This window comes from Pteronotus mesoamericanus, unplaced genomic scaffold (genome assembly GCF_021234165.1).
Source record: "Pteronotus mesoamericanus isolate MK-2021 breed Mesoamerican mustached bat unplaced genomic scaffold, CSHL_Meso_final scaffold_507, whole genome shotgun sequence".
In the NCBI taxonomy this organism is placed as follows: domain Eukaryota; kingdom Metazoa; phylum Chordata; class Mammalia; order Chiroptera; family Mormoopidae; genus Pteronotus; species Pteronotus mesoamericanus.
The window spans coordinates 2,013,374-2,035,617 of record NW_026555319.1 but is presented as its reverse complement, the minus strand read 5'-3'; the positions used below and the strand labels follow the sequence as shown (position 1 = coordinate 2,035,617).

Genomic DNA, 22,244 nt, shown 5'->3' with positions numbered 1-22,244 from the left:
ATAAATAGATAATCTGCACCCCCGCCGCCGGCCCCCTAACGCCGCGCTGGGTGAGAGGCCCTCTGCAGCCCCGCGTTTGAGGTCCCCGCCCCCGGAGCCTGTCTGGGGTGCGGCGGGCTGGCCCTCCATGTGGGCTGGTCCCGCCTGGGCCCCACTTTAAGCCTTTCTGCACGTGCTCGCTGAAACCCTCCCGGCAGCCCCGCGAAGAGGGGGGTGCTTATCGTCTCCATTTCTCGGATGGGGAACCCGAGACACAGTACGGGCCAAAGTCACTGCCTGAGGTCGCACAGCTAATAAGTGGCCAAGCCAGGACTGAGCCCAAGCCTTGTGGCTCCTGTGTCCCTGCACTTGGGCCCGCTGGTTAAGACACAAAGTCGCTGCCTTGTTGCCTTTGTTCCCCTTGGGGACGAGTGGCGGGGAGTTTCCTTCACTGAAGTTTCAGACCCCCCGCCCGCTGCCCGTTTCTCATCGGACGCCTGTGAGCCACTCAGACACTCCATGCGGGGGACACACCCTCAGGGGTGTCCGTCTCATTACTGAACCCCTGAGACTTTCCTCCTGAGACTTACCTGAGCTCTGTGGCCTTTTGTTTTACTTCTAGAAAATTATCATGACCTGTACCAATGGTCAGTCGACTCATATTCCGACTTCTGGGCAGAATTCTGGAAATTCAGTGGGATTATCTCTTCATGCGTGTATGATGAGGTAAGTAGAGACCTTGTGCTGCATTGCCCTTTTTCTGGCTGTGTTCCGAGGGGAGGTGCTGCTGTTTGGGAAGGCCGCATCGCGTCTTCCTCCGAAGCCTCACGTCAGTGGGGGAGTCAGCGTGTGGGAGCGGTGGCAGGAAATTGTGCCGGGATCACGAACCGTATGCCAACGCCGGGGCCTCGGATGCGCGTGGACCCCCGGCCCCGTCCAGGGAGCGTGGCCGCCCTGAGTAGTTGGGCATCGTTTAATTTTTATTTTATTAAAAAGTTGTACAATTTTGATAAAGTGCACGTAACATAAAATTTATCATCTTAACCACTTTAAAGTGTACAGTTCAATGATATTAAGGATATTCACGTTACTGGTTTTTTAAACTATCAGTAGTTTCAGTACTTTTTTTAAACTGGACTTTAGAGATTTTTCAACCCCTTATATAATAAATTGGTAAATAACTGGGAAAAAGGAGTCCTGGTATTCCAAGTGTGATTAATTGTGTGTTTTTTAAAGATTTCATTTATTTATTTTTAAAGGGGTGGGAAGGGAGGGAGAAAGGGAGGGAGAGAAACATTGATGTATGAGAGAGTCATTGACCAGTTGCCTCTCGCACGCCCCCCACTGGGGACCTGGCCCACAACCCGGGCGTGCGCCCCGACTGGGAATGGAACCGGTGATCCTTTGCTTCTCAGGTCGGGACTCAGTCCACTGGGCCACACCAGCCGGGGCTGTTGTGGTTTTGGTTTGATTACGGGGCGAACCATCTGAAAGGCTCCTCTGTGAACCCTTGGAGGGGAAAGTCCCGGTGCCAGCCCCAGAGGGAGGAGGCAGCAGTGAGACCCCAGGGACTGTGGCTCGGGGAGGGGCCGGTGGGCCCCGGAGCCTGCCCCCCGCGCCGTTGGGCACGCGCCTCATCTGCCTTGTGTACTTTACACCTTCAGCATCTCTCCTAAATTAGCTGCCTAACAAATATTTGTTGAAAACTAAATGGGAGTGTGTTCCCCCTTACATTCATTTTTAAAACTTTATTGAGGAATACCTGAGAAATGCAGTTGTATCTATTTCAAGTGTATGACGGGGTGATTTGATATACGTGTACTTTGTGGAATTAATGCGTCCATCACCTCCCATAGCGGACTCTCTTTTTTTCCCTCCTTTCTGGGGCGCGAGGCCTAAGCTGTCCCCTCAGAGCTTTCGGGCATGCAGTCCGTGTCATCGGCCAGCGGGCACACTGCCTGCCTCGGGCCAGTTCAGCGACCGTCTGTGAAACGAGCGAAGGGCACTTTGGGCTTCCTGGTCAGCGGGGTCTGCGGCCACACGCTCGCGGTGTTGCTCCCAGGCACGGGTGTGTCTTGGCTTGCTGTCACTCTCTCTCCAGGTTGTGGACACATCCAAAGGGGTCGCCGACGTCCCGGAGTGGTTCAAAGGCAGCCGTCTGAACTATGCGGAAAACCTCCTGCGGCACAAAGAGAACGACAAAATCGCTCTCTATGTTGCACGTGAGTCCCGGTGGCCACGCCGACTTCCCTGCTCCCTCCCCCTCCCCCAGGGCCCCCCCCCCCCCCCAGGGCGTTCAGACACCGCATGTGGCTTTCTGGCTTTCCGGCAGCGTCTCAGCACAGCACCTCTTCGTCTGGTAAAAAACATGTCTCATTAAGTTTGCCATCTCAGCCATTTTTAAGTGCAGCTTAGTAGCTACATTCACACTGCTGCGTAGAGACCTCTTCTTCTCCCGCCGAAATTCTGTGCCCCTGGGGACTGACCCCTCACCTCCCCCACCCCCAGCCCTGGCAACCACCTGCCTGCTTTCTGTTTTCTATGATTTTGATACTTCCCCGGAGCGTAGTCATCCAGTGTTTGTCCTTTAGGTGACTGGTCTGCTTCAGTCAGCACAGTGTCCTTAAGGGTCATCCAGGTTGCGACCTGTGTCAGGATTTCCTTCTTTTTCATAGCCGCGTGGCGTTCCACCGCGCAGACGGACCACGCTTTGCTGACCTACTCCCCTGTCCCTGGTCCTTTGGGTGGCTTCCGCCTCTCAGCTGTTGTAAACAATACTGCTCTGAACATGAGCGTGAAGTATCTCTTTGAAGCCCAGCTTTGAATTCTCCTGAGTGTGTACCAGGAGATACAGATGTGTACACGCTGCGCACATGTGTACACGCTGCGCACATGTGTACACATTCACCCTCCAGCTGTCCTTGGCACGGGAAATATGCATAACTCTCCGCTGCAACCCTGTGCGCCGCCCAGGGCCTACGGTGACTCCCTAGAGAACGCCTTCCAGGGATGGGATTGTGCGGATTTCCGAAGCTCACAGCTGCTTCTGACGCGCATTCCTGCTTAGAACCAGAGCCTCGCCTGCGGGCAGCGTGCAGGCTGTTCAGGCCGTGAGATCCGTGGCCAAGGCGGTGCGCTCCCGTGGCCACAGACAGGCGGTGTCCGCTTGCCGTCACGTGGCCTCTCCACGGGCTGCTTGAGTGGCCTCACGACGCGGCAGCTGGTTCCCCCGCAGTGAGCCAGCTGGGGACTGTGGTGTCTTCTATGACCGAGGCTCGGAAGTCGCTGTCATTTCCGTAGCGTCCTGTCGGGGGGACCGGTCGTGCCCCAGTGGTGTCCCGGGACCCCCACGGGAGCAGAATGCCAGGGCCGCCGTGGAGGCTGCCTGCCTGCACCCCGTCTCCTGTTGTTACCGCTCTGTTGGGTAAAAACCATTCAAGAGCATCTCTTTGATTTAATGTGTGTTTCTTTGAGGCCAGTGAGGGTGATTATTTTATTTTCTCTCTCTTTTTTTTTTTGCATTGTGGAAGTTTTCTACCGAGAGTTTCCACTGTCTTTATAATCTGAAAAAACGTTTTATAAAACCACCCCAGAGGTGGAATGCTGCTCAGCGCCGAAAGGCACAAACAGTGGACGCGTGCGGCGGCTGGGGCGAGTCCTGAGGGCGCGGCGTTGCCTGGAGAAAGCCCGGGTCGGACGGCCCCCGCCGCGCGGCCGCACTTGGGGCGTTTCTGAGGGAGTTTTTAGCGATGGTGGAAGGGCGGGGTTGCTGGGGGGGTGGGTGGACGAGGTGGCGGAAGGAGGGGCTCGGTGGTGAGGGGGCGTCTGGGCCCCTGTGTGGCGGTCACAGGGACTGCCGTCCGGTGACACCGAGCGGTGCTCGCTAATGCTGCGCGGGGTCAGTCTGCCGCTTGACGCCGTGCGAGAGCTACGGAAGGTGCCACCCTTTGGGGAACTGGGTGAAGGGCCCAGGGGACTTCTCTGTTCTGTCTTTGCGACTTCCCGGGAATCTGTAGTTAGTTCAACGTGAAAAATTAAAAAGAAGAAAAGAAAAGAAACTGTAACTAAAATCAAAGGACTCTCCAGTGAATAAAAACATTCTCACCAGTAAAGAAGCCTTCAAATGGCCAATTCTGCAAGCGCGTTTCACGGGCTGATTTCGCCTGGCCTTCCTTTCCCTGGCGGCGAGCACACCGCGCCGCGTTCTGTGCTCCCTGCCCAGGCAACGTTCCCACACGTGTCCCTGCCCTGCAGGTGGCCGGGCGCGCCTCCATCCGCGTCTGCGGCTCCACGCCTTGCTTTTCCGTGGGGTGGCAGGGTCTGATGGGTCCTCTGTCTCTTCCAGGAGAAGGCAAAGAGGAAATTGGGAAGGTGACTTTTGAAGAGTTGCGGCAAAGAGTGGCTTTGTTTGCAGCAGCGATGAGGAAAATGGGTGTGAAAACAGGAGACTGCGTCAGCGGTAAGTGCATTGGGCACGCGTCACGGTTTGCGGAAAGAGACCAAGGCAGAGGGAATGGCTTGGGAGGTTGGGACAACTTTGGAATAAGATTGGAGCCACGTCATTACACTTGGTGGCACATGCGCGGCAGAGTAGACACGGAAGGCAGGTCATGGGAAGTGTGGCCGCCCCGGCCTCCGGTGACCTGTTTCGCAGCCTCTGAGGGGACCTGGGTGTCCTGGGGTCACAACACAGGTGCCAGGGCCCGGGGCCCTTGGGTTTGTGCATCTGTCCATGGGGCGGCAGAGAGGCTGAAGTGGCTGATGGCTGAGACTCTTTTCTGGGCAGAGAAGTTCTGCTGCCTTCTCAGCCCTGGTGCTCCCCCAGCATCCAAAGCGGGGCCAGTGCCGGGGACAGCGCCGGGGACAGCCGTGGCTCCCAGGGCCGGTTTCCAGGCCAGGGGGAGGGAGGGAGGGCGGCTGAGGTTCCGAGTCCTTTTTGCTGTGCTGCTGAGGTTGGAGGTAAATTCTCAGGGTCAGAAATTAGATCTTGTTGTGAAGCCAAAGAGCTCAGCCGGCGATGACAGTTTGCAGTTCCTTGTGTGCACCTGAGATGGAGCAAGGCTTCGCGGAGGCCGGGGAGAGCCAGGTGGGCACCCGGTGACGGGACAGCCTGTCTAAGAGAACAGGCTGTTTGCTTTGGAGCGAGGGTCAGAAAGGCGGTCAGTTGTCGGGCGCGGGGGGCGAAAGGGGACTTTGCAGAGGTGTGTTCCCCCGGATGGGCAGAAACTGGACAGCGCGTGGCTGAGGCTGAGAGAAACCTGTTGGTAGAGAAGGTGTGTGCCTGGGGGTGACCGCCCGCCCTGTCTGCCTTCCTGGGAATTTGCGCTCAGGTCGCGTCCATCGAACCTCTTCTTTCGCTCCCTCCTGTGCTGCCCCCCGCAGCGTCCCTCCGACCCCCACTTTGGGATGCTGCGCCGTCCCACCCCCGGCGTCGTCATCTGTGTGTGTGTGTGTGTGTGTGTGTGTGTGTGTGTGTGAGAGAGAGAGAGAGAGAGATATTATCTGATTATCAGCCCCCTCCCTGCGGCCGGGCACGGAGTCTGGCCCGCCCGCGGCCGGTCCACAGGAAGTGCTGCCACACTGCGTGCGCAACAGGGGTGGGGACGGATTCCCTTACAATAAGTTACAGCTTCACCGAACTCTAATTCACGTGCCTTGCTGTTCAGCCATCGAGAGCGCACAGGTCCGTGGCTTTCAGAATATTCGGAGTTGTGCCAACCTCACCACAATCCATTCTAGGACATTCTCCTCACCCCAGAACGAAATCCCACGCCCCCAGCCCGTGGTCTCTGCCGCGGCCGTGTCTGTCCCGGACACTTCCTGTGAGCGGAGTCACACACGGCGTGGCCCTGGGCCCGGCCGCCTCCACATGTGGCCGGCGTCCGTCCTGTTGCCGTGTGTCAGCAGGCCCCTCCTTTTCCGGTCCAGCCGGCCCCCACGGCACGGCCAGCCCGCGTCGCGCTTGTCTGTCATCTGCTGGTGGACGCAGGCCGAGGGGGCTTTGGACACGCGGATGCGGAGGCTCGGTGCGGAGAGGGCCCGGGGAGCCCCGAGGGCTCCGCAGCCCCTCCAACACTGCGGAAAGGTCCCCCCGTGGCTGAGCCCAGAGAGGGGCTACCAGGAGACGTGGCCGGGCAGGGGCTGGGGCGGACGTGCCTCTCCCGGGTGTGTTTGCCAGGGGGCAGGAGGGCCAGCCGGCCTGTGCTGTGTAGCTGGGTGGGTGGGTGGGCCCCGGGCGAGCCCTTCCCAGGGACAGATGGGGCTCCTCCGAAGTCAGTTGATTAGAAAGGAATCGGAGAGGGAACGAGGGACACACCAAGCGGCCCTGCCCCGGCGCTGGGTGGGGCGCTGTGCGGTCCCCCGGCCCCACCCTGGGCCGCCAGGTCCCTGCTGGGACGGCTCCTGCGCAGAGGCCACCCCGCAGGGACGCCTGCAGAGGCCGGGCGCTGCTCTCTCCGTCCCCTCGCCGCGGGTCTCCCTGGCCTGCGTGCCGCCCCCTGGCCCACAGGCGTGTGTGCGCGCGCGCGTGGGGGGGGTGCGCGTGCACACGTGTGCCCACGCACGCGCACACACCAGGGCCAGGGGCTGGTCCCCTTTCACTGCCGTGCCCCAGCCCGCACCAAGCGCCTGGCACACGGCAGGCGCGCACCGAATGTCGGTGGGATCCGAGCAGGGGCGGGGGCTGTTCAGGCCTCAGTATCTGGGGTCAAACGTAACCTGCAGCCTGGTGAGGTCTCGAAAGGAAATGTAAAGGGTTCTTCCCTACCTTTTCTCTTTGCAAACGCCTGCTCTGAAGCCCGCGTCCTGAGAGAAGGAGCCCGGGGCGGCCGTGCCGGGGGAGGGGGGGCTGTCCAGCCCCGGGGCCGCGCTGGCTCTGGGGGACGCCTGGCTTCGGCGCCCCCGATTCTCCAAAGCCGGGCTGGTGCCTGGTGAGCTGCTCTTTCTGGTCGTCTCGGCTCGGACACCAGCTTGTCCTGACCCTGGTTGCGGGACCGGCCCGGGTGTCCCTCAGGAGAGGGCACTTGGGAGTGATTCCGGACGAGGAGCAAGTGGGGAGATCCTTGGCGGGCGTCACAGACGGAGCAGAGCTGTTCCTGGTGCAGTTTGTTGTGTCACCTCCTGGCTGTTGGTCCGTCCCCACCCAGCCAGCTGGGGCAGTGCGCCACCAAGGAGCGTCGGTTTGCTCCCACCTCCAAAGCAAACACCCAGTATCTGCTGCGTGCCAGACGCCAGGCGGAGCCGTGGCCCTCGGACACTGGGGTGGGGCGGGGCAGACACCACACAGACCCAAAGGCGTGGCAGTGCCATGTGTTCGGGCGGGGTTCAGAGTGGCAAGGGAGAGTGTCTGGGCGCGGTGGCCGGCTACAGAGCCCTGCTGGGGCGGGTGTTCAGCCTGGCCCTCCTGCTCCCTGATGCCTTGTGCACAAATCCTTCCCTCTGGGCGTTTAGGAAGGTCCCTGTTATCGGTGATAGCCTCTCTGGCCATAAAGATTCTCTGCCTCTGTTGTCAAAAGCCCAGCCTCTGACTTGCCGGAAGGCCTGAGCCCTCCTCTGCGCCTTGTAGGCTTCTGCGTGTCATTGCTCTCCTGCTCACATTCTTCGTTTCCCTCTCCTTCCTCTGTATCTGCCCAGCCGTCCAATGTCCATCATCCGTCCATCATCCGTCCATCTCTTCATCCATCAATCCACCCATCATCCATCATCCATCCATCCATCCATCCATCATCCATCCATCCATCCATCATCCATCATCGATCCACCCATCATCCATCCATCCATCATCTACCATCTATCTCTTTATTCAGCCATCTACCCATTCATCCATCTCTGTCTGTTCATCTATTCAACCATCTACCCAGTTTGTCCACCTGTCCATCTGACCATTCAACTATCCATCCATTCATCCACCTGCCAGCCAGCCAGTAGGCCAAACACGAGGGCCTTGATAGGCAGGACATGGTAGAGAAAGAGTAAGACAGACGAGGTCTCCGTCCTCACCTGAGAACCGGGTATTAACCAGCCCGTCATGATTAGCATACATGGGGAATTATTGTGCTAATCTTGGTAAAGGAGAAACACAGTGTGCTCTGTGGGTGACCGTCGGGGGAACCTAAGTTTGGGGGTGGCCGCAGAGAAGGCTCCCTCGAGGAAGTTCCCTTGGAGCTAGGAGCTGAGGGGTGAGCACGCCCTGAGCAGGGCCGGCCGGTGTGCATGGGAGTGTTGAGGCGGCGTGGACAGACGAGACAGGAGGAGCTGGGAGCAGCCGCGGAAGGGGGGGCATCGTCCTGTAGGGCTGCGGGGGTCCCTCTGGTTAGACCATGGAGAGTGGGCTGGGGGGGAACATTGGTTGGTCACCCAAATGAGATGTCATGGCCCCTGGGAGGGGCGCGGAGGGGTGGGGCTGGCCCCTGTCCCCAGGCCCCCAGTCCTGCCTGGCTTGGGGGGGATGCCCTTCGGGAGCCCGCAGCACCTGACGCATCCTGAACCCGAGGCCCCTCCCTGTGCCCCCCGCAGGGTACCTGCCCAACGGCGAGCATGCCCTGGAGGCCATGCTGGCCGCGGCGAGCATCGGCGCCATCTGGAGCAGCACGTCGCCCGACTTCGGCATGAACGTGAGTCGGGGCCCCTGGGGGGTGACCGGGGCTGGGTGGCCCTGGGGTGCAGCCCACCTGGCATCAGGGTAGGGGGGCGGGGGGCGGACTCCCGGGGGAGCCGCGGGCCTGGCAGGGCTGGGAGGAAGTGCCGTCTTGATGGCCTCCTGCTCCCCGGCCAGGGACGTGAGGGCAACAGGACACAAGGCGCCCGAGGGAATGGAGCCTTGTGTTGGAATCTGAAAGCACAGTTTTAGATCGAATGCTCTCCCATTGTGTGTGTGGCCACCTTAGCGTGTGCTCCGTGTGACAGGCGTGGTGGGGAGAGGTAGCGGGAGTTGCCCAGTCACTTCTCCTGTGACTTTGTGGCCGCGCAAGAGGTTCTGAGTGTTCACCCTGCGCAGACAGTGTCCCCGATGCGCTCGCAGCCGCCCTCAGACCCGTGTCCTTCGCTCCCATCTCTGGTCTAAGCTTGTGGTCTGGGCTCTGCGTTCTGTGTGAGGCCGGGGGCCTTCTTATCCCCTCGCCCGTGAGGACCAAGGACTAACCGTCTGCGCCCCCGCTGCAGGGCGGGGGAGGCCAGAGGAACTTGCTGGCTGTTGTCCTGTGCCAAGTGTCACCACCCGATGCTGCTCCAGGCGCCTCTGCCACGTGGGAGGACACAGCCAGGGGCAGCACCGGCTGGTCCTTCCTGGCTCAGGGCCCTCCAGACCCTTGCTGTTGCCGGAGCTGCCCCAGGCGCGGGAGGCAGCAGGAGGCAGCAGGCCCCGGGGGCCGGCAGAGCTCGGCTCTCCCGTCCCGGCGCATGTGCGGACGGGGCGGCCCAGGCCCTGGGGCTGCCCTCAGTCAGAACACGATGAGGCCCGATGCCCCCCCGCCCCCGCCGAGGCTGTTGCTCTGCCCTGGGCTCTGGGGAATGGCGCCCATTCCCCGGGACGGCGGTGCTGTGGAGGCAGCGGGCGCCCGTGTGGGCGACGCTGCCCGCACCTGCGGGGCGAGCGTCCAGCGACGGGCAGTTAACAGGCCGGCCCCTGGTGACCTGCCAGCCCTCCCGGCTGCCGGCACCCGCCTTCCTGCACCGAGGGCGAGCCTTTGTGGCCCTGGGGAGCTGCGGCGCTCACTTGCTTGGGCCCCAGCACCCGGTGCTGAGTGGGCGCCTGGGACGAACCGATGGCGCCAGAGCCTCCGGTTCTCCTCCACATGGTGTCCCCGCAGGCGGAGCTCCCGGCCCTGGCACTGACGAGGAGGCCGGGCCGGGGGCTCAGGGGTGTCTCTTCAGTGGTTCACAAAGCTCTTTTCAAAAAGAGTCTCCTGTCCTTAATTTTGGGCACCACCATTTCAAACTTCGGCGGGTCCCCCTTTTCGGGAAGGGGCCTGCCTTGTTGTCATGCGCGTGCCACTCTGCGGCGGGATGTCCTGGGGGAAGACGCCTGTCTCTGCCCGGTGCTGCCGGGGTGCGGATTGCTCACCCATCACCGCCCCCTGCTCTGCGTCTGCCCCGCCCCTGCCCCGCTGGCCACCGGTCCCCCTGTGGCTCGGGCCCCAGCGCACTCGGGCTGGGGAGGGGCATATCGCCAAGCAAGAGGGGACACCCGCCCTTTGGGTTCCCAACCTTCCTGCCTCACGAAGACCAGCAGGTCCCACGTTTGTCAGCCTCTCTGCTCCTTCCTTTGTTCCACCGCTGCCCTTCGGGTTGGTGGCTTCCTCAAAGATGCTGGGGGAGTCCAGCCTCTGACGTCTGCACACACAAGAAAGAGGCCCGCAGCCCTCACCCTGCAACGTGATTCAGACCCTGGGGCACACGCTCTGGGTGCACGTCCACGTGACTCAGCGCTGGCTGTGGGTTTCCGTGCTCGCCGGGTTGCTGGGCACCGTGTCCGGGTCAGACATGTGACCATGGGTGTGTCTATTTCGTTGCCACGTGGGAGCAGCTCCCCTGGGTCCCCTGCCCTGGCCCAGAACAGGCTGCCAGCTCGTCTCAGAGACCCTCCCCCTGTGCACTGGGGGCTTCCGAGGCTTTCCACGGTGCCAGCGCCCAGACCCCTGATTCTGGACACTGGTCGTCTCTGCTCTCTGTTTGCTGTCGCCCCCAGGACACCCGAGTCCCAGGCACCGGCAGGCTAGGTCCCTTCCCCCGACAGTCGGCTGGGAGAGATGCTGGGTTTCACGGAGGCATCTCTGCCACCATCCAGGGCTCCTGGTCAGGCTTCGCCCCGTGCCCCCGCTCCCCCACGTCAGGATGGTGTGCTCTTACCGGGGCTCCCCACCCGCCCTGGGCGCCGTGTCTGTGTGAGGAGGTGGCCCTCTGGCCGCCCTCCACTGAGGTGCCGTCTCTGTGGCTGTTGCATTGCTTTCTGAGTCAGTTTGGATCATTGATATTTTCTTGGGAAATTATCCATTGCATCTGGATTTTAAAACTTAACAAAAGTAAACAGCGTTTTCTCACTCCTTAGTCATTATTTCTGTAGTAAAGTGTGGTTTCTATAGTTCTTGCGATTGCGTGTCTCCGTTTATCCGTAACGTGGGGATGACAACGGCCTTGTCCTTCGTAACCATATCCTGGGCTTCCCTGGGGCCTCGGTTGTCCGAGTGTGGAAGAGCGAGCATGAGTAAGGTGCTTAGGACCAGGCCTGACGCACAATCCTTAAGGGCTACTTAAGTGTTAGCCAGAAATATTATCTTTTCTCTTGATCAGATTTGTCGGGAAGTTTATCTTACTGGTCTTTTTGGAAAAAGATTTTACATTTATTGATTGATTACATCATTAATTTTTCCTTACAGCTTTACTTTGTTCCTTCTTCCTTTTCCTAGATCATGAGTGTCGTTCACTGAAAATAACTGGGAATTGAAAGCAATAACCTTCGTGGTTGTTTTCCTAGTTTCCCCCGATACAGCGTGTGTCCCAGGGAGGAGGAGGGCAGGCCTGCTCGGGCGGCTCCCTGTGTCTGCGCCTGGCCCCGCAGACGGAACAAACAAGCGCTTTCTTGGCCTCAAACTCTTCGATGTTGATTAAGCTTCCGGTCTCAAAAACCGGACGGCCAGCACCGAGAGCAGCCCCGGAGCTTCAGCGCAGAGCACCTCTGATTCAGTCGTGGCTCAGGATCACCTGGCTTGCCGGGCGCCCCCAAGTTCCCGAGTCAGCGGGCCTGGGCCCCAGGCGATGCTGTCTCTGCCGGGTCCCCCGGTGAGGGTCCCTGGCCTCCCCTGAGGGGGATGTTGCCTTAGATGTGAGCTCCGCTCTTCGCACTAACACCGGGCTCCTCCCAAGCAGTTGGTTAGTCACCGCTGAGCTTAATGACTGGGTCTGCCGCGGGCGGCTGTGACTTGCGGGGGCGCGGGGTGCAGGCCTCCCTCGGAGCCTGGCCCCCTGCCTGTGCCCGGGGCAGCCCAGTGCTGACCTGGCACCAGCTGACCGTGCGCCAGCGGCACGGGCCGGGGCGCTGCCCGGAGGGCTGTCTCCTCAGCGCCCCTTGTGGGGTCTGAACTTGGGGTCGGCTGGGGGGAAGGAGGGAAGGGTGCCACCTGCCACCGTTGGGACGTCTCTCCGGCGGCAGCGTGCGTGTCTGAGGCCGCCCTGTCGGCTCGCGCCGGCGGCAGGCACGGGTCGGGCCCCTGCGCGGGAGGGCGCGTCGTTCAGGGGGAGACGGGTGCCGGGCGACGGTGGGCCCCGCGGCCACGGGAGGCCGGGGTGTGGTCGGCCCGCTTTCATGGTGGGGCCTGACCCCGGTGTGGGCCGTCACCGTCCTGCGCGCCGTGGCGGGGGGACCCGGGTCCCGACCCATCGGAGGGGCGCAGAGCCGAGGCGCGGGGGCGCTGTGGCGCTGGAGCGGCCCCGGAAGGCGGGCCCCCCGCTGTGCCTGTGGGGCGCGGGGCCCGCCCCGTGGTGTGGCCGCCCCTGGCTTCCCCCTGCGGTCGACTTGGACTTGCTCTTTCGGCGTCCGTAAGGCCTTTGCTCTTCCTTCATGTCGACTCCTTCCTTGACGCGGCGATCGATCACCTCAGGCACATGTTGTGCTTGGCGTGACTGTGTTTACGAGCCTCCGGTGATGGGCACCCAGGAACAGGCGGTGGGCCCGGCGGCTGCGGAGGGCGCGCCTCTGGGGCGACCCATGACCAGTCTCCCTCTGATCCCAGGCTGTTATGGACCGGTTCTCGCAGATCCAGCCGAAGCTCCTCTTCTCCGTGGAGGCGGTGGTGTACAACGGCAAAGAGCACGCTCACCTGGACAAGCTGCGTCAGGTCGTGCGTGGTGCGTGGCGGCCGGCACAGCCTGCCTGACGGGGGCGGTGGGGCGGTGGGGGGGTGCGGGGACGAGGCCGCGGGGCTCAGCAAGGCCCGTGCGGGCTGCAGAAACAAGCAGGACAGGCAGACCCATGCGGCACCGTGACTTTGTTTTCTCCTCCTCTCCCCTCAGGACTCCCAGACTTGGAAAAAGTGGTGGTGATCCCCTACATCACCCCCAAAGAGCAGATAGACATCTCAGAGATCCCAGACAGGTGAGCCGGCTGCGCGGGGCGGTGGCGGGGGGGCCGCCGCAGGCCCTCGTGGGGTGTGGCCTCCGTGCCTCAGTCTCCCCATCTGTGCGATGGGGCGATGACCGTACTTTCCTCGCCGTCTGGCTGTGAGCAGAGTCCTCTCGTCAGCTCTCAGCGATCGTGACAGAAGGTGACGGTGCAGGCAGGGTGGGCTGTGTCCCTGGGAGCACCTGGAGCAGGGTGTACGGGCCCTCATCCAGGCCTGGGGCTGGGACTTGTTCCTTGGATTGTGGGAGCCCTGGCCACATCCCAGCCAGAGGGCAGAGGCTGGACTCAGTTCCTGCAGCCGCGAACAGCGCCCTGCTCTCATGGGCTGAGGCAGGGGAGGGGGGAACCGGCGGGCTGGCCGCCCCTTGGCGCCCGGCTCTGGTTCCCCTGGATGTGTTTCCCAGCAACCGATACAAAATGAGAGCGTCCAGCACAGTGGCATCAGCTGCTTTATGTGGTTTCATACGGGCGATACCCGGGCGCTAGACCCCTTGCCGTTCCCCTTGGGATGGCTGGTGGCCGGAGGCAGGCTGGCGGCCGGCGTGTGCCGTGTGTAGAGACCGGGGGAGGGGGGGCCCTGGGGGCTTTTCCTTTTTGGAAAAGATGGCCTTGTGGCTTCCGCTGCCCTCTTTCTGCTCAGAAAACAGCTCTGTGGCCCCTGGTGGTTCTGGGCCACACGTGCCATTGCTTCGTGGCAGCTCTGGAGACGAGCAGGAAGGTTTCTTAGGTGATACGAGTGGGCTCAATGGCACTTGTTCCTGGCAGACGTTTGCGTCGTGCTGTCGAGCCTGCGGGGCAGGGCCCGCGGAGCGCTCGCTGGCAGCTTCTCATTGCAGGAACTGGCCCCTTTGCGCGCAGGAAAAGCGCACGGATCTCCCCCTCCTCCCCGCCCTTCTCCTCCGGGGGAAAGCACAGTTACTGAGACCTCCTTGGCCATGGCTTCGGCTTCGCTTTGGGCGACTGGAAACAAGCGTCTGCTAATGAGCTGCATGTGGCAGATGGCAGGGAGGGGGCCCCAGCGGCCACGTCGGGGCTCCCAGAGCCTCCTCCACAGTGTTTACTCACTGCGGCGCTTTCAGAAGGGATGGCCCACGCTGGCCGCGTGCGCAGTTGAAGCAGCTTGAAATTTTCGCTCGTTCCCTCGGTTTCCCCTCGCTCTGCCTGAGTTTGGGAGGGGAGACCTCCCCCCGCATCCGGCTTCCACCCTGGCCAGCTTCCGGAGCCCCGGCTCCGTCCAGACGGAGGTAGCAAGGGCTGAACCCCTTGCCTGACCCCAGGCGTTCTGCCCACAGCATGTTTCTGGATGACTTTCTCGCCACCGGGAAAGGAGACCAAGCGCCCCAGCTGGAGTTCGAGCAGCTGCCCTTCAACCACCCCCTCTTCATCCTCTTCTCGTCGGGCACGACCGGAGCGCCCAAGTGCATAGTGCACTCCGCCGGGGTAGGTCTCTGTCCACGGGGCGCCGGGGGTGCCTGTGCGCAGACCCTCTCGCAGGGGGCGCGCCGCCCGCAGATCTGGAATTGAGCCGGCGCCGGGGTGCCAGTGCTGCCGCGGAGCTGTCACCACCGGGAGGGGACGTGCTCCCGGCCTGCGGCGCCGCTTCTCCGAGGGCCCGGGCCTCCTCGCAGGCCAGCTGGGCGGTGCCCTCTGCACCCAGCCCCGCAGTGTCTTCCCCAGCTGGCTCAGTGGGCAGGAGGGGAAGAGCCCGCCCCATCTCAGGCGCGCCTTGTCGTAGCCTTTTCTCTTTCACGCCCCTCCCCCCCCAGAAGGAGATGTCATCCAAGTGGAGGGGCCTCCTGTTCCAACAGCTTTCCATCCCTCACTTGCTAAGCTGCGGTATTTGAAAACGAAATGTAGAATTTCTCTTATTTTAGCTCATTTAGCTTTGCAGGCCCTCGACCCGAGAAGCGCTTTGAATCCCTTCCAGGAGAGGGAATGTTTCCACTTAAGTCACATTCAGAGCCAGGCAGAGCCGGCCACGCGCTGTTAAAACCTGGTTCAGACTCATGAGGCCTGATTGCAGGCTGCGAAGCAACACTGGCAGATGCGGGGCCCGTTTGCTCACGGCGGTGGCTCCTGCAGACACCCCGGCTCAGGGGGAGGGGAGCCGTCAGGGCCAAGGGCTTTGTCTTGGGGGTTGCTTTCTGTGGGAGCGAGCTGACCTCGTTGCCGGGCCCGTCCCGTGTTACTCAGCCAAGCCCGCGTGTGCCTCTGGCCGTGGGGCGCCATGCAGCGTGGTTGCCGGAGCCCCGTGTGCCCTGTAGGGGGCGTCCGGGCCACCCGCGCAGCGGCCCCGGGGACCGGCCGTGGAGGTGACATTTTGGAAGCCAGCAGATGGGGTGGGGGGGCGGGCGTGTGCGGCAAAACCAGACATTTTAGGAGAAACTGAATCATCTAACTATACTTCTATTTTTAGTGCTTTTTGCATAGTAAATGTCACTTTTTAGGAGAGGGACATAAAAATGCATTAGCTATAATAGAGTTTGCTCATAAAATCATCGTGCCTGGCATACTTCGAGTATGGGAAGATCAAAAAAAAAATTCTACTTACTCTGTCTTCACTGGGCTCTTATACATCCAGTGACGTGACTAAGCAACTTGCCCGCTTTCTTGTTATCTTGGCTGGAAGCTTGAAACCAGCAGGGTGAAGGGTGGTGGCCAGCAGGGACACCTTCCGGTCCCTGGTGTCCTGGGGGGGAGCGTTGTGCCCGGTTTGCCAGTTCGTTTTCTAAGTGCACAAACGGTCTCAGAGAGCAGCTCCCCTCTTCCTTCTTTTGAACGATTCCTGCTGCTTGAGACCCACGAAACCACGCTGCGCGTTTTCCTCACTCAGACCCGGCGGGACTGTTTACAAATTCCAGGGAGAACGGCTCCCATGACGCACGGTCCACACGGAAAGCTTCTGAGAGAGCCACTGCGCGGCATCTTTGTGCCCCTGGAGGGGACGAGGAACAGCCAGCCAGTGTGGCGTAAAAGGCCACACTGAAGCGGGTCATGGGCTGGGGGTACAGACGTAAATCAAACGCCCGTTTTAAGGGAACATGAGCAAGGAAGAGGGAGGCGGGGCAGGATTGTGTGGTCGGGGAGCCCCGGTCTCTGCAGCAGGCTCCTTGTGTGAACAGTTATCGCTGATCGAAAGTTCCTGAAACCTTTGCGGCCCCCCAGGGAGCCCCCACTCCTGTGAGGATAGGGCGTGGGGAACTTTGCACGGGAGCCTGTGCCCGCCCCGGGGGAGCCGGCCTGGCCCGGCCGACTGCACTCCCTACAAACCTGTCGGAGGCTCCCGGGGACGGCGGTGGCATTGGCACGTGCGGAAGGGACCTGTCCCTCCCAGCGGCCGTCCCCCTGCCCTCCACAGGGCCCCGTGGCCTGCCGCGCGGGTGGCCGTGTGCAGCAGGCTCTGCGGTGGGAGTGCTGGCCCTCGAAGGAGAGGCTTCACGGGGCAGGATTGTTTCTGCTGAACTTTTAGACGGACCGTCCCCTGCTGTGGGCTTGCTTTTTCCTTTCTCTTGGGTCCGACAAGGGTCGTGAAGGCTGGTTTTAACCCTGGGTCCTGGCTTCCACCCTGGAAGTTCCTAGACCCCCTGGGGATCCGGGGCCAGCAGCCAGGTGCTGTCACCTGTGGATACAACCGAAGGGTCGCAGTCAGGGTGTCCCGGTCCGGCCCCAGGTCTGTGTACGAGACCCACTGCAAAGGCGGGAAAGCCAAGGCCGAGGGGGGTCAGCAGCGGGGGCAGGGCCCTGTGCTCTGCCGTCTGGATGGTGCGTGGCGACAGCCACCTCTGGCCCCCCGACAGCCACAGACAGGCACAGAGGTGTTTGGAGCGAGGATGGTCTGGGCAGTGGAATACTACGCAGCTGTTAAAAAGCTAGAGGGCGCCCTGTGGACCGGCAGAGCCCTCCGGGCCCCGTCACGTGGCAGGAGCGAGGGGCGGGACGATGCGTCCAGGCCGAGGGTCAGCACGGGGCGGCCGCGCTGACAGGCGCCCCCGGAGGAGACCTGAGACGGGCACAGTGGCTGCCTCCGTGCCTGGGGCCGCGCATGGGGGCTCCTCACAGCCGCGCCGCAGAGGCTTGGACCCTGCGAATGGGCTGCTCGCTAACCAGTAAGGCAAACAGTAACAGGCCGTGCACGGGGGTGGGAAGGGGGTTCGCCCGGGCGTTGGTTGGAGCTGAACGCAGGACTCAGGCTGCCCCCAGCGGGGCGCCCCCGAGCCCGGTCCCGGGGCCACAGAGGGCTGCAGACGCAGCCGCCACCGCGTGTCCAGGTGGCCGTCTCACTCTGCCTCCCGCCCCCCCAGTCCTCCGTGGGGGGACGAGGCTCCCAGCTCCCGTTCCAGAGGGCGCCGAGGCTGGCCTCCTGTGGGACTGGGGCCTGCCCCCCGCCCTGCCCCGTCCCCGCGGGGGCCACAGGCACCTGGCCAGGGGTGCCGCTCACAGGCCTCTCCTCCCCAGGGCACTCTCCTCCAGCACCTGAAGGAGCACATTCTGCACAGCAACATCACCAGCAGCGACACCTTCTTCTATTACACCACAGTGAGTGGGCGCCGGGTGGGGGCTGTCCTGGGAGGGGCGCGCCTGCCTCTGCGCCCCCCGCAGGTGGCTTTGCTCCTTCCGGGCAGCCGGGCTCTGTGTTGGTCTTTCCTTGTCTCTCGGCCTCTCCCGGTAACACGTGTTAACAGCAAGCAGCACCTGCGACCCCCGGCTGCGCTCGGAGCAGCTTCGGCCGCCGGCCCTGCTCCCCAGTCCCTGCGGCTCTGCCTACCCCACCCCGGCCGCCGCTCCGCTCGAGGCTCCGCACCTCGTCGCTCCACTTTGCCTGTCTTCCCAGGCTGGCCCCGCCACCTCTCGAGGACCCAGGGCACTGGGGATTCTAGAGAAACCGGGGACACCAACTACCAGTCAGTCCCTAGGCGGGAGGGGTGAGAGCCACGTGACAGCCTGCAGTCAGCCGGGGGCAGGGGCCTGCTGCCAATGTCGTGCCAGAGACAGGGACACTGGGAATTCACTGGAGGACAGTTGGGTGGGGCAGGAGGGACAACAGTGACCCCCAAAACGTCCACATCCTGATCCCAAGAGCCTGCGGCCACGTGGCCACGCGCGGCCAAGGGGACTTTGCAGATGGGATCACGTGAGGGACCCAGTGGTGGGGAGAGTCTCCTGGGCTGTTCGGGCAGCACAGGTGGTCACAGGGTCGTTCTCGGGGGGTCGGGTCAGAGCAGGACGGGCGACGGCGGCGGCAGGGGCCGGCGCGGTGAGGGACCGCAAGCCGAGGGGTGCGTGCTGCGGCCTTGGGGGGCCGGAGCGCCCAGGCCCCCGGTCCTTGTCCCGGGAGTGCGGGGTGTGCCTCACGGTGCCGCCACGTCAAGCCTGCGTCCTGGCTGAACCCGGGCCCCTCTCTGCTGCCTGGGAAGCCAGGCCGGTTGCCGTCTGAGCTTGGCGCTGCTCGCCGAGGTGTCTCGTCTGCCCTGGCCGCAGTGTCCCCCCGCCTGTGAAGGGGTCGGGTGGCCAGCGGAAAGCAGACAGAGCAAGCGGAAGCTGACATCCGCGGAGTCCCTTCCCTGCTGCACCCGCGTGGCGGGAAACCGGACGGTGCGCGGGGCCCTGCCTGGGGCCTGTTCACGCACTTCGGTGTGGGCTGTGCCGGGTCAGGCTGAGGCGGAGGTGGGGGCCTGGGAGGCCTCCCTGACCTTGCCGAAGGCTGAGTCATGGAAGCTGAGGACCAGACAAGCTGGAGGAGGCAGTGTCTATTCCCGGGGAGGAAGACCCAGACGTGCCTCTTCCGAGACTGCGGGCACCCGGGGACCCCGAAGGCTAGCTCCGGGGCCTGGCTGGTGCCTCTGCGCTGGGTGTGTAAAAAGAGCCAGAGCTCTGGGCCAGGCCCTAACCTGAGGGGCCCCGGGGGACGCAGGGGAGTCTGGAGGGCCGGGCCGTGCGCGGAGGGCAGGGGGCGCCGTCTCTGTGTGTCCGGTGGCACGTCAAGGGGCTTCTGTGCAGGGTTTCACTCAGGCCCCTGCTCAGTGGAAGGGCCCAGACCTGCAGTTTGCTTTTTGAGCAGCAGGCTGGGGGCGTCCCAGCCCAGTCCGGGTCCCCCGCCGGCCGGCGCTCACTGCTGACGGTCAGTTCCCGGCACGGAGCTGCGGGGCGGAGCGCGTGCGCGGGAAGCAGGCTCTGGCGCATCGCTGGCTCAGGGGTGGGTGGTTCTGTGGGGCGTGGGTGCTGCGTGACCTGCGGGGAGTGGCCCAGCGCTCGGTGACGCCCTGCTCGCCCCTCTGTCTGCTCCAGGTCGGCTGGATGATGTGGAACTGGATGGTGTCTGTGCTGGCCACGGGCGCGGCTGTGGTCCTGTACGACGGCTGCGCCCTGGGGCCCACGCCCAGCGTGCTCTGGGACCTGGTCGACAGGATCGGGTAGGTGCCTGCGTCGGGGCTCCCTGCCCGCTTCCCCTCTGCGCTGGGGGCCCGCAGGAGAGCCCGGCCTGTCGCTAGCGGCCCCTCCTGCCGGCTGGCGGTCTCCACGGCGCCCTGGGACCCTCCCAACGGCCCCGGGGCGGGCATCCTGCCCTTGCGCCCCCGCCGCCTGGCTGGCCTGGACCGGGCGGCTCGTGGGGGCGCTGAGGAGGCAGGGGCCGGCTGCAAGGGGTGCCGCTGGCCCTGCTGGAACCTGTGGAAGGGGGAGGGGGAGGCGCACCCCCCGCCCCCCAGCCTCATCCTCGTCATCGCCGGAAACCGTCAGACTCAGGGATTCCTTTGCTGAGGAATTAGTCATCCCAGCGAACGGTTCTGGTTGCCGCTGACCTAAAGGTCGCGTTTTGGGGAAGGAGGACCTGGACGTCAGTCGCGCTCCGCGACGTTCTCATTACATGACGTTTGAGTCCATGCATGGTGGGCACATGGTGGGGCCTCCAACCTTTTTCAACCCTTGGCCATTAATAATTTAAATACAACTTTGCCCAGCCTGGAAAACAGGTAAAGCCTGACATCCGGCTCCTGGTATCGGCCGGGGGGGGGGGGCCTTTGCTAACGAGGTCGTTTCCAGCAAAAGGGCAGTCGGACCCCTGGGAACGCGGGGGGGCTCTGAGGTCTGTCCCCTGACGCCCGCAAGCCAGCTGGCACTTCTGGTGAGAGCGAGTGTGTCAGGGAGACGGCGGGGAGGACAGCCTGTCCCTGGGGCGTGGTGCTGGGGACCTGGGAGGACGAGGGGCCCCAGGGACCCCCGGCTTTGTGTGTGCACGTGCACGTGTGTGCAAGCGACTAAGAGCATACACGCCTGTGCATGTGGCAGTGTGCGTGCGCGTGTGTGGGGTGCGAGGGAGCGTGTGGCCAGGGAGACTTGAGCTCCGGGTGGGGGTCAGGTCCCTGGGACACCTTGCCCAGGCTCTGCCAGTAGCGGCCATGGCAGGCACCGTGTCGGCCCGAGCCGCGGCCGCCGTGCAGGCGCGCGCTGTCGGGGGCGGTCCGGGTGGGGCTTCGCGACGGGCGAGCCGGCCCGGCCTCCGCAGTGAGCTCGCCGGGCTGCCCTTGCCGGTGTCACGGCCGCACCCCGCAGATGCCTGGGGGTCCGCTCTGCGCCTGGCCGTGACGAGCGGGCCTCTGTCCTCGTGGGGCTGGCACGCAGGTGGCGGGGGGTAAGCGGTGCCATCGCAGACCTGGGGTCAGGGAGGCCCCTGCGGGGCAACGGCGCTGGGGCTGGGGCCTGAGCGGTGAGGCCTGGGGGATGGGCTCGTGCCAAGGCCCGGGGGGACCAGGGTGGCTGTGCTGGGGAAGCTGGGAGGGGCCCTGGTGGCCCGACTCGGAAGAGGCGACTTGGGGCCGGGGCAGCAGGCAGACCCGTGGGATTTCAGGTTGGGCCGGAGGTGCGTTTCTTTTCTGCGAAAAGCCAGGCAGCCCTGGAACATGTGTTGGGAGCGGCAGGGTCTGCTTCATGGTTTTAAGCTCGGCTTCGCTCCCCTGAGGCAGGGTGCGGGGGAGGGCGCCGGCCGCTGGAGGGCGGCCTCGGAGGAGCTGTCCGTGGCCGGGGCCGTCTGCACGCTGCCCACCGCGGGCTCTGGCGGGCGGCGCGGAGCCCCGATGCTTCCTCAGCTGAGAAGCGGCCTCGTGCCCCGTGGGGCGATTCCCAGTGGCGCCCGCTCAAGTCAGGCAGCCCGAGCTGCCCCCGCGCTCGCGGGCCGCGTGGGGGTGAGACAGCCCCGCCGGCCCCAGCTGCAGAGGCCCCTGTAGGGCCGAGGCCACGGCTCGTGGGGCGCTCCTGTGGCTGGGCGCGCGGCAGGCTCACGGAGCGCCCGCTTCCGGGGACGAGAGCGCGGAGTCTGAGCGCCGTGTGCCGTGGCTGGTGCCCAGAGGCCTCCGTGGCCGTGGCTGTGGGGGCACTGCTCTCGGCCCTGGTCTCCTGGGAAAATGGGAACACTCCTACGGGGTGACGCCTGAGACTCCGGAGGTGACCTTGGACTAGTGCAGGCTGTCTTGAGTTTACGAAACCAACGTGGGGGGGCGCTGCAGGAGCATGTCTGCTGCTGCTCCCCACGCCCCCTCTCCTGGGGCAGCCGTCTGGAGGGCCCGGCGCCCAGGGGTGCCTGAGGCTTGATTGGTGGCTCTGGAGGCAGGTGGTCCCTGTGAAGCAAAGAGGTTAAGGCAGCAGCCGCCTTGGGGGCCCCCGCCTTGCGTGGACTCTGCGGCCAACGGGCCGGGGTTAGGGTTACACATATCTCTGCGCCGAGGGGCGGGGCGGGGCGGGGCTCTCCAGCCTCCACGGGCCCTCAGTAGAGACCCTTCTCGCCTGCCTTCGGAAGGCGGTGTCCCCGGTGAGGCTGCCTCGAGGAGGCAGACAGACCCCTAAGCAGCGCTCTCCCCTAGAGAACACAGGGAGTCACGCTCGCTGCGCCCACCGCTCTCTGAGGGCCGCCTGGGGCGGGGGCTGTCATGCCGAGTGCTCGAGCATTGCGTGTTGTGGGAACGCGAGCACGTTTGAGAAACCGGGCCGGCCACGCTTCCCAAGGACGGCACCTGTCTTCCCCAAGGCCCTCCGCCACCCGCTTCACCGGAAGAGGAGTGCACGGGGTCCGGAGCCAAGGGCTCTCGACATCTCGGCCTCCTTGGTCTCACAAGAGGGAGCAGCCTGCGGCGGGGGAGCTGGCAGGCCCACGTGGAAACGG

At 63.7% G+C, this 22,244-nt stretch overlaps 1 protein-coding gene across 2 annotated transcripts in view; it reads left to right on the top strand.

Annotated features, from left to right (window-relative positions):
- The window catches only part of AACS (acetoacetyl-CoA synthetase), a 33,837-nt gene that overhangs the window by 3,794 nt on the left and 7,799 nt on the right, over nucleotides 1-22,244 (top strand). Inside the window, exons 2-10 of one of the 2 annotated variants that reach the window (XM_054594308.1) lie at nucleotides 602-705; nucleotides 2,081-2,201; nucleotides 4,325-4,438; nucleotides 8,494-8,591; nucleotides 12,705-12,819; nucleotides 12,985-13,066; nucleotides 14,386-14,533; nucleotides 17,549-17,629; nucleotides 19,379-19,503. In XM_054594308.1, the coding sequence (XP_054450283.1) occupies nucleotides 602-705; nucleotides 2,081-2,201; nucleotides 4,325-4,438; nucleotides 8,494-8,591; nucleotides 12,705-12,819; nucleotides 12,985-13,066; nucleotides 14,386-14,533; nucleotides 17,549-17,629; nucleotides 19,379-19,503 (988 nt within the window). The remainder of the gene's footprint in view (nucleotides 1-601; nucleotides 706-2,080; nucleotides 2,202-4,324; nucleotides 4,439-8,493; nucleotides 8,592-12,704; nucleotides 12,820-12,984; nucleotides 13,067-14,385; nucleotides 14,534-17,548; nucleotides 17,630-19,378; nucleotides 19,504-22,244) is intronic. The other variant, XM_054594309.1, reaches the window with a different exon arrangement.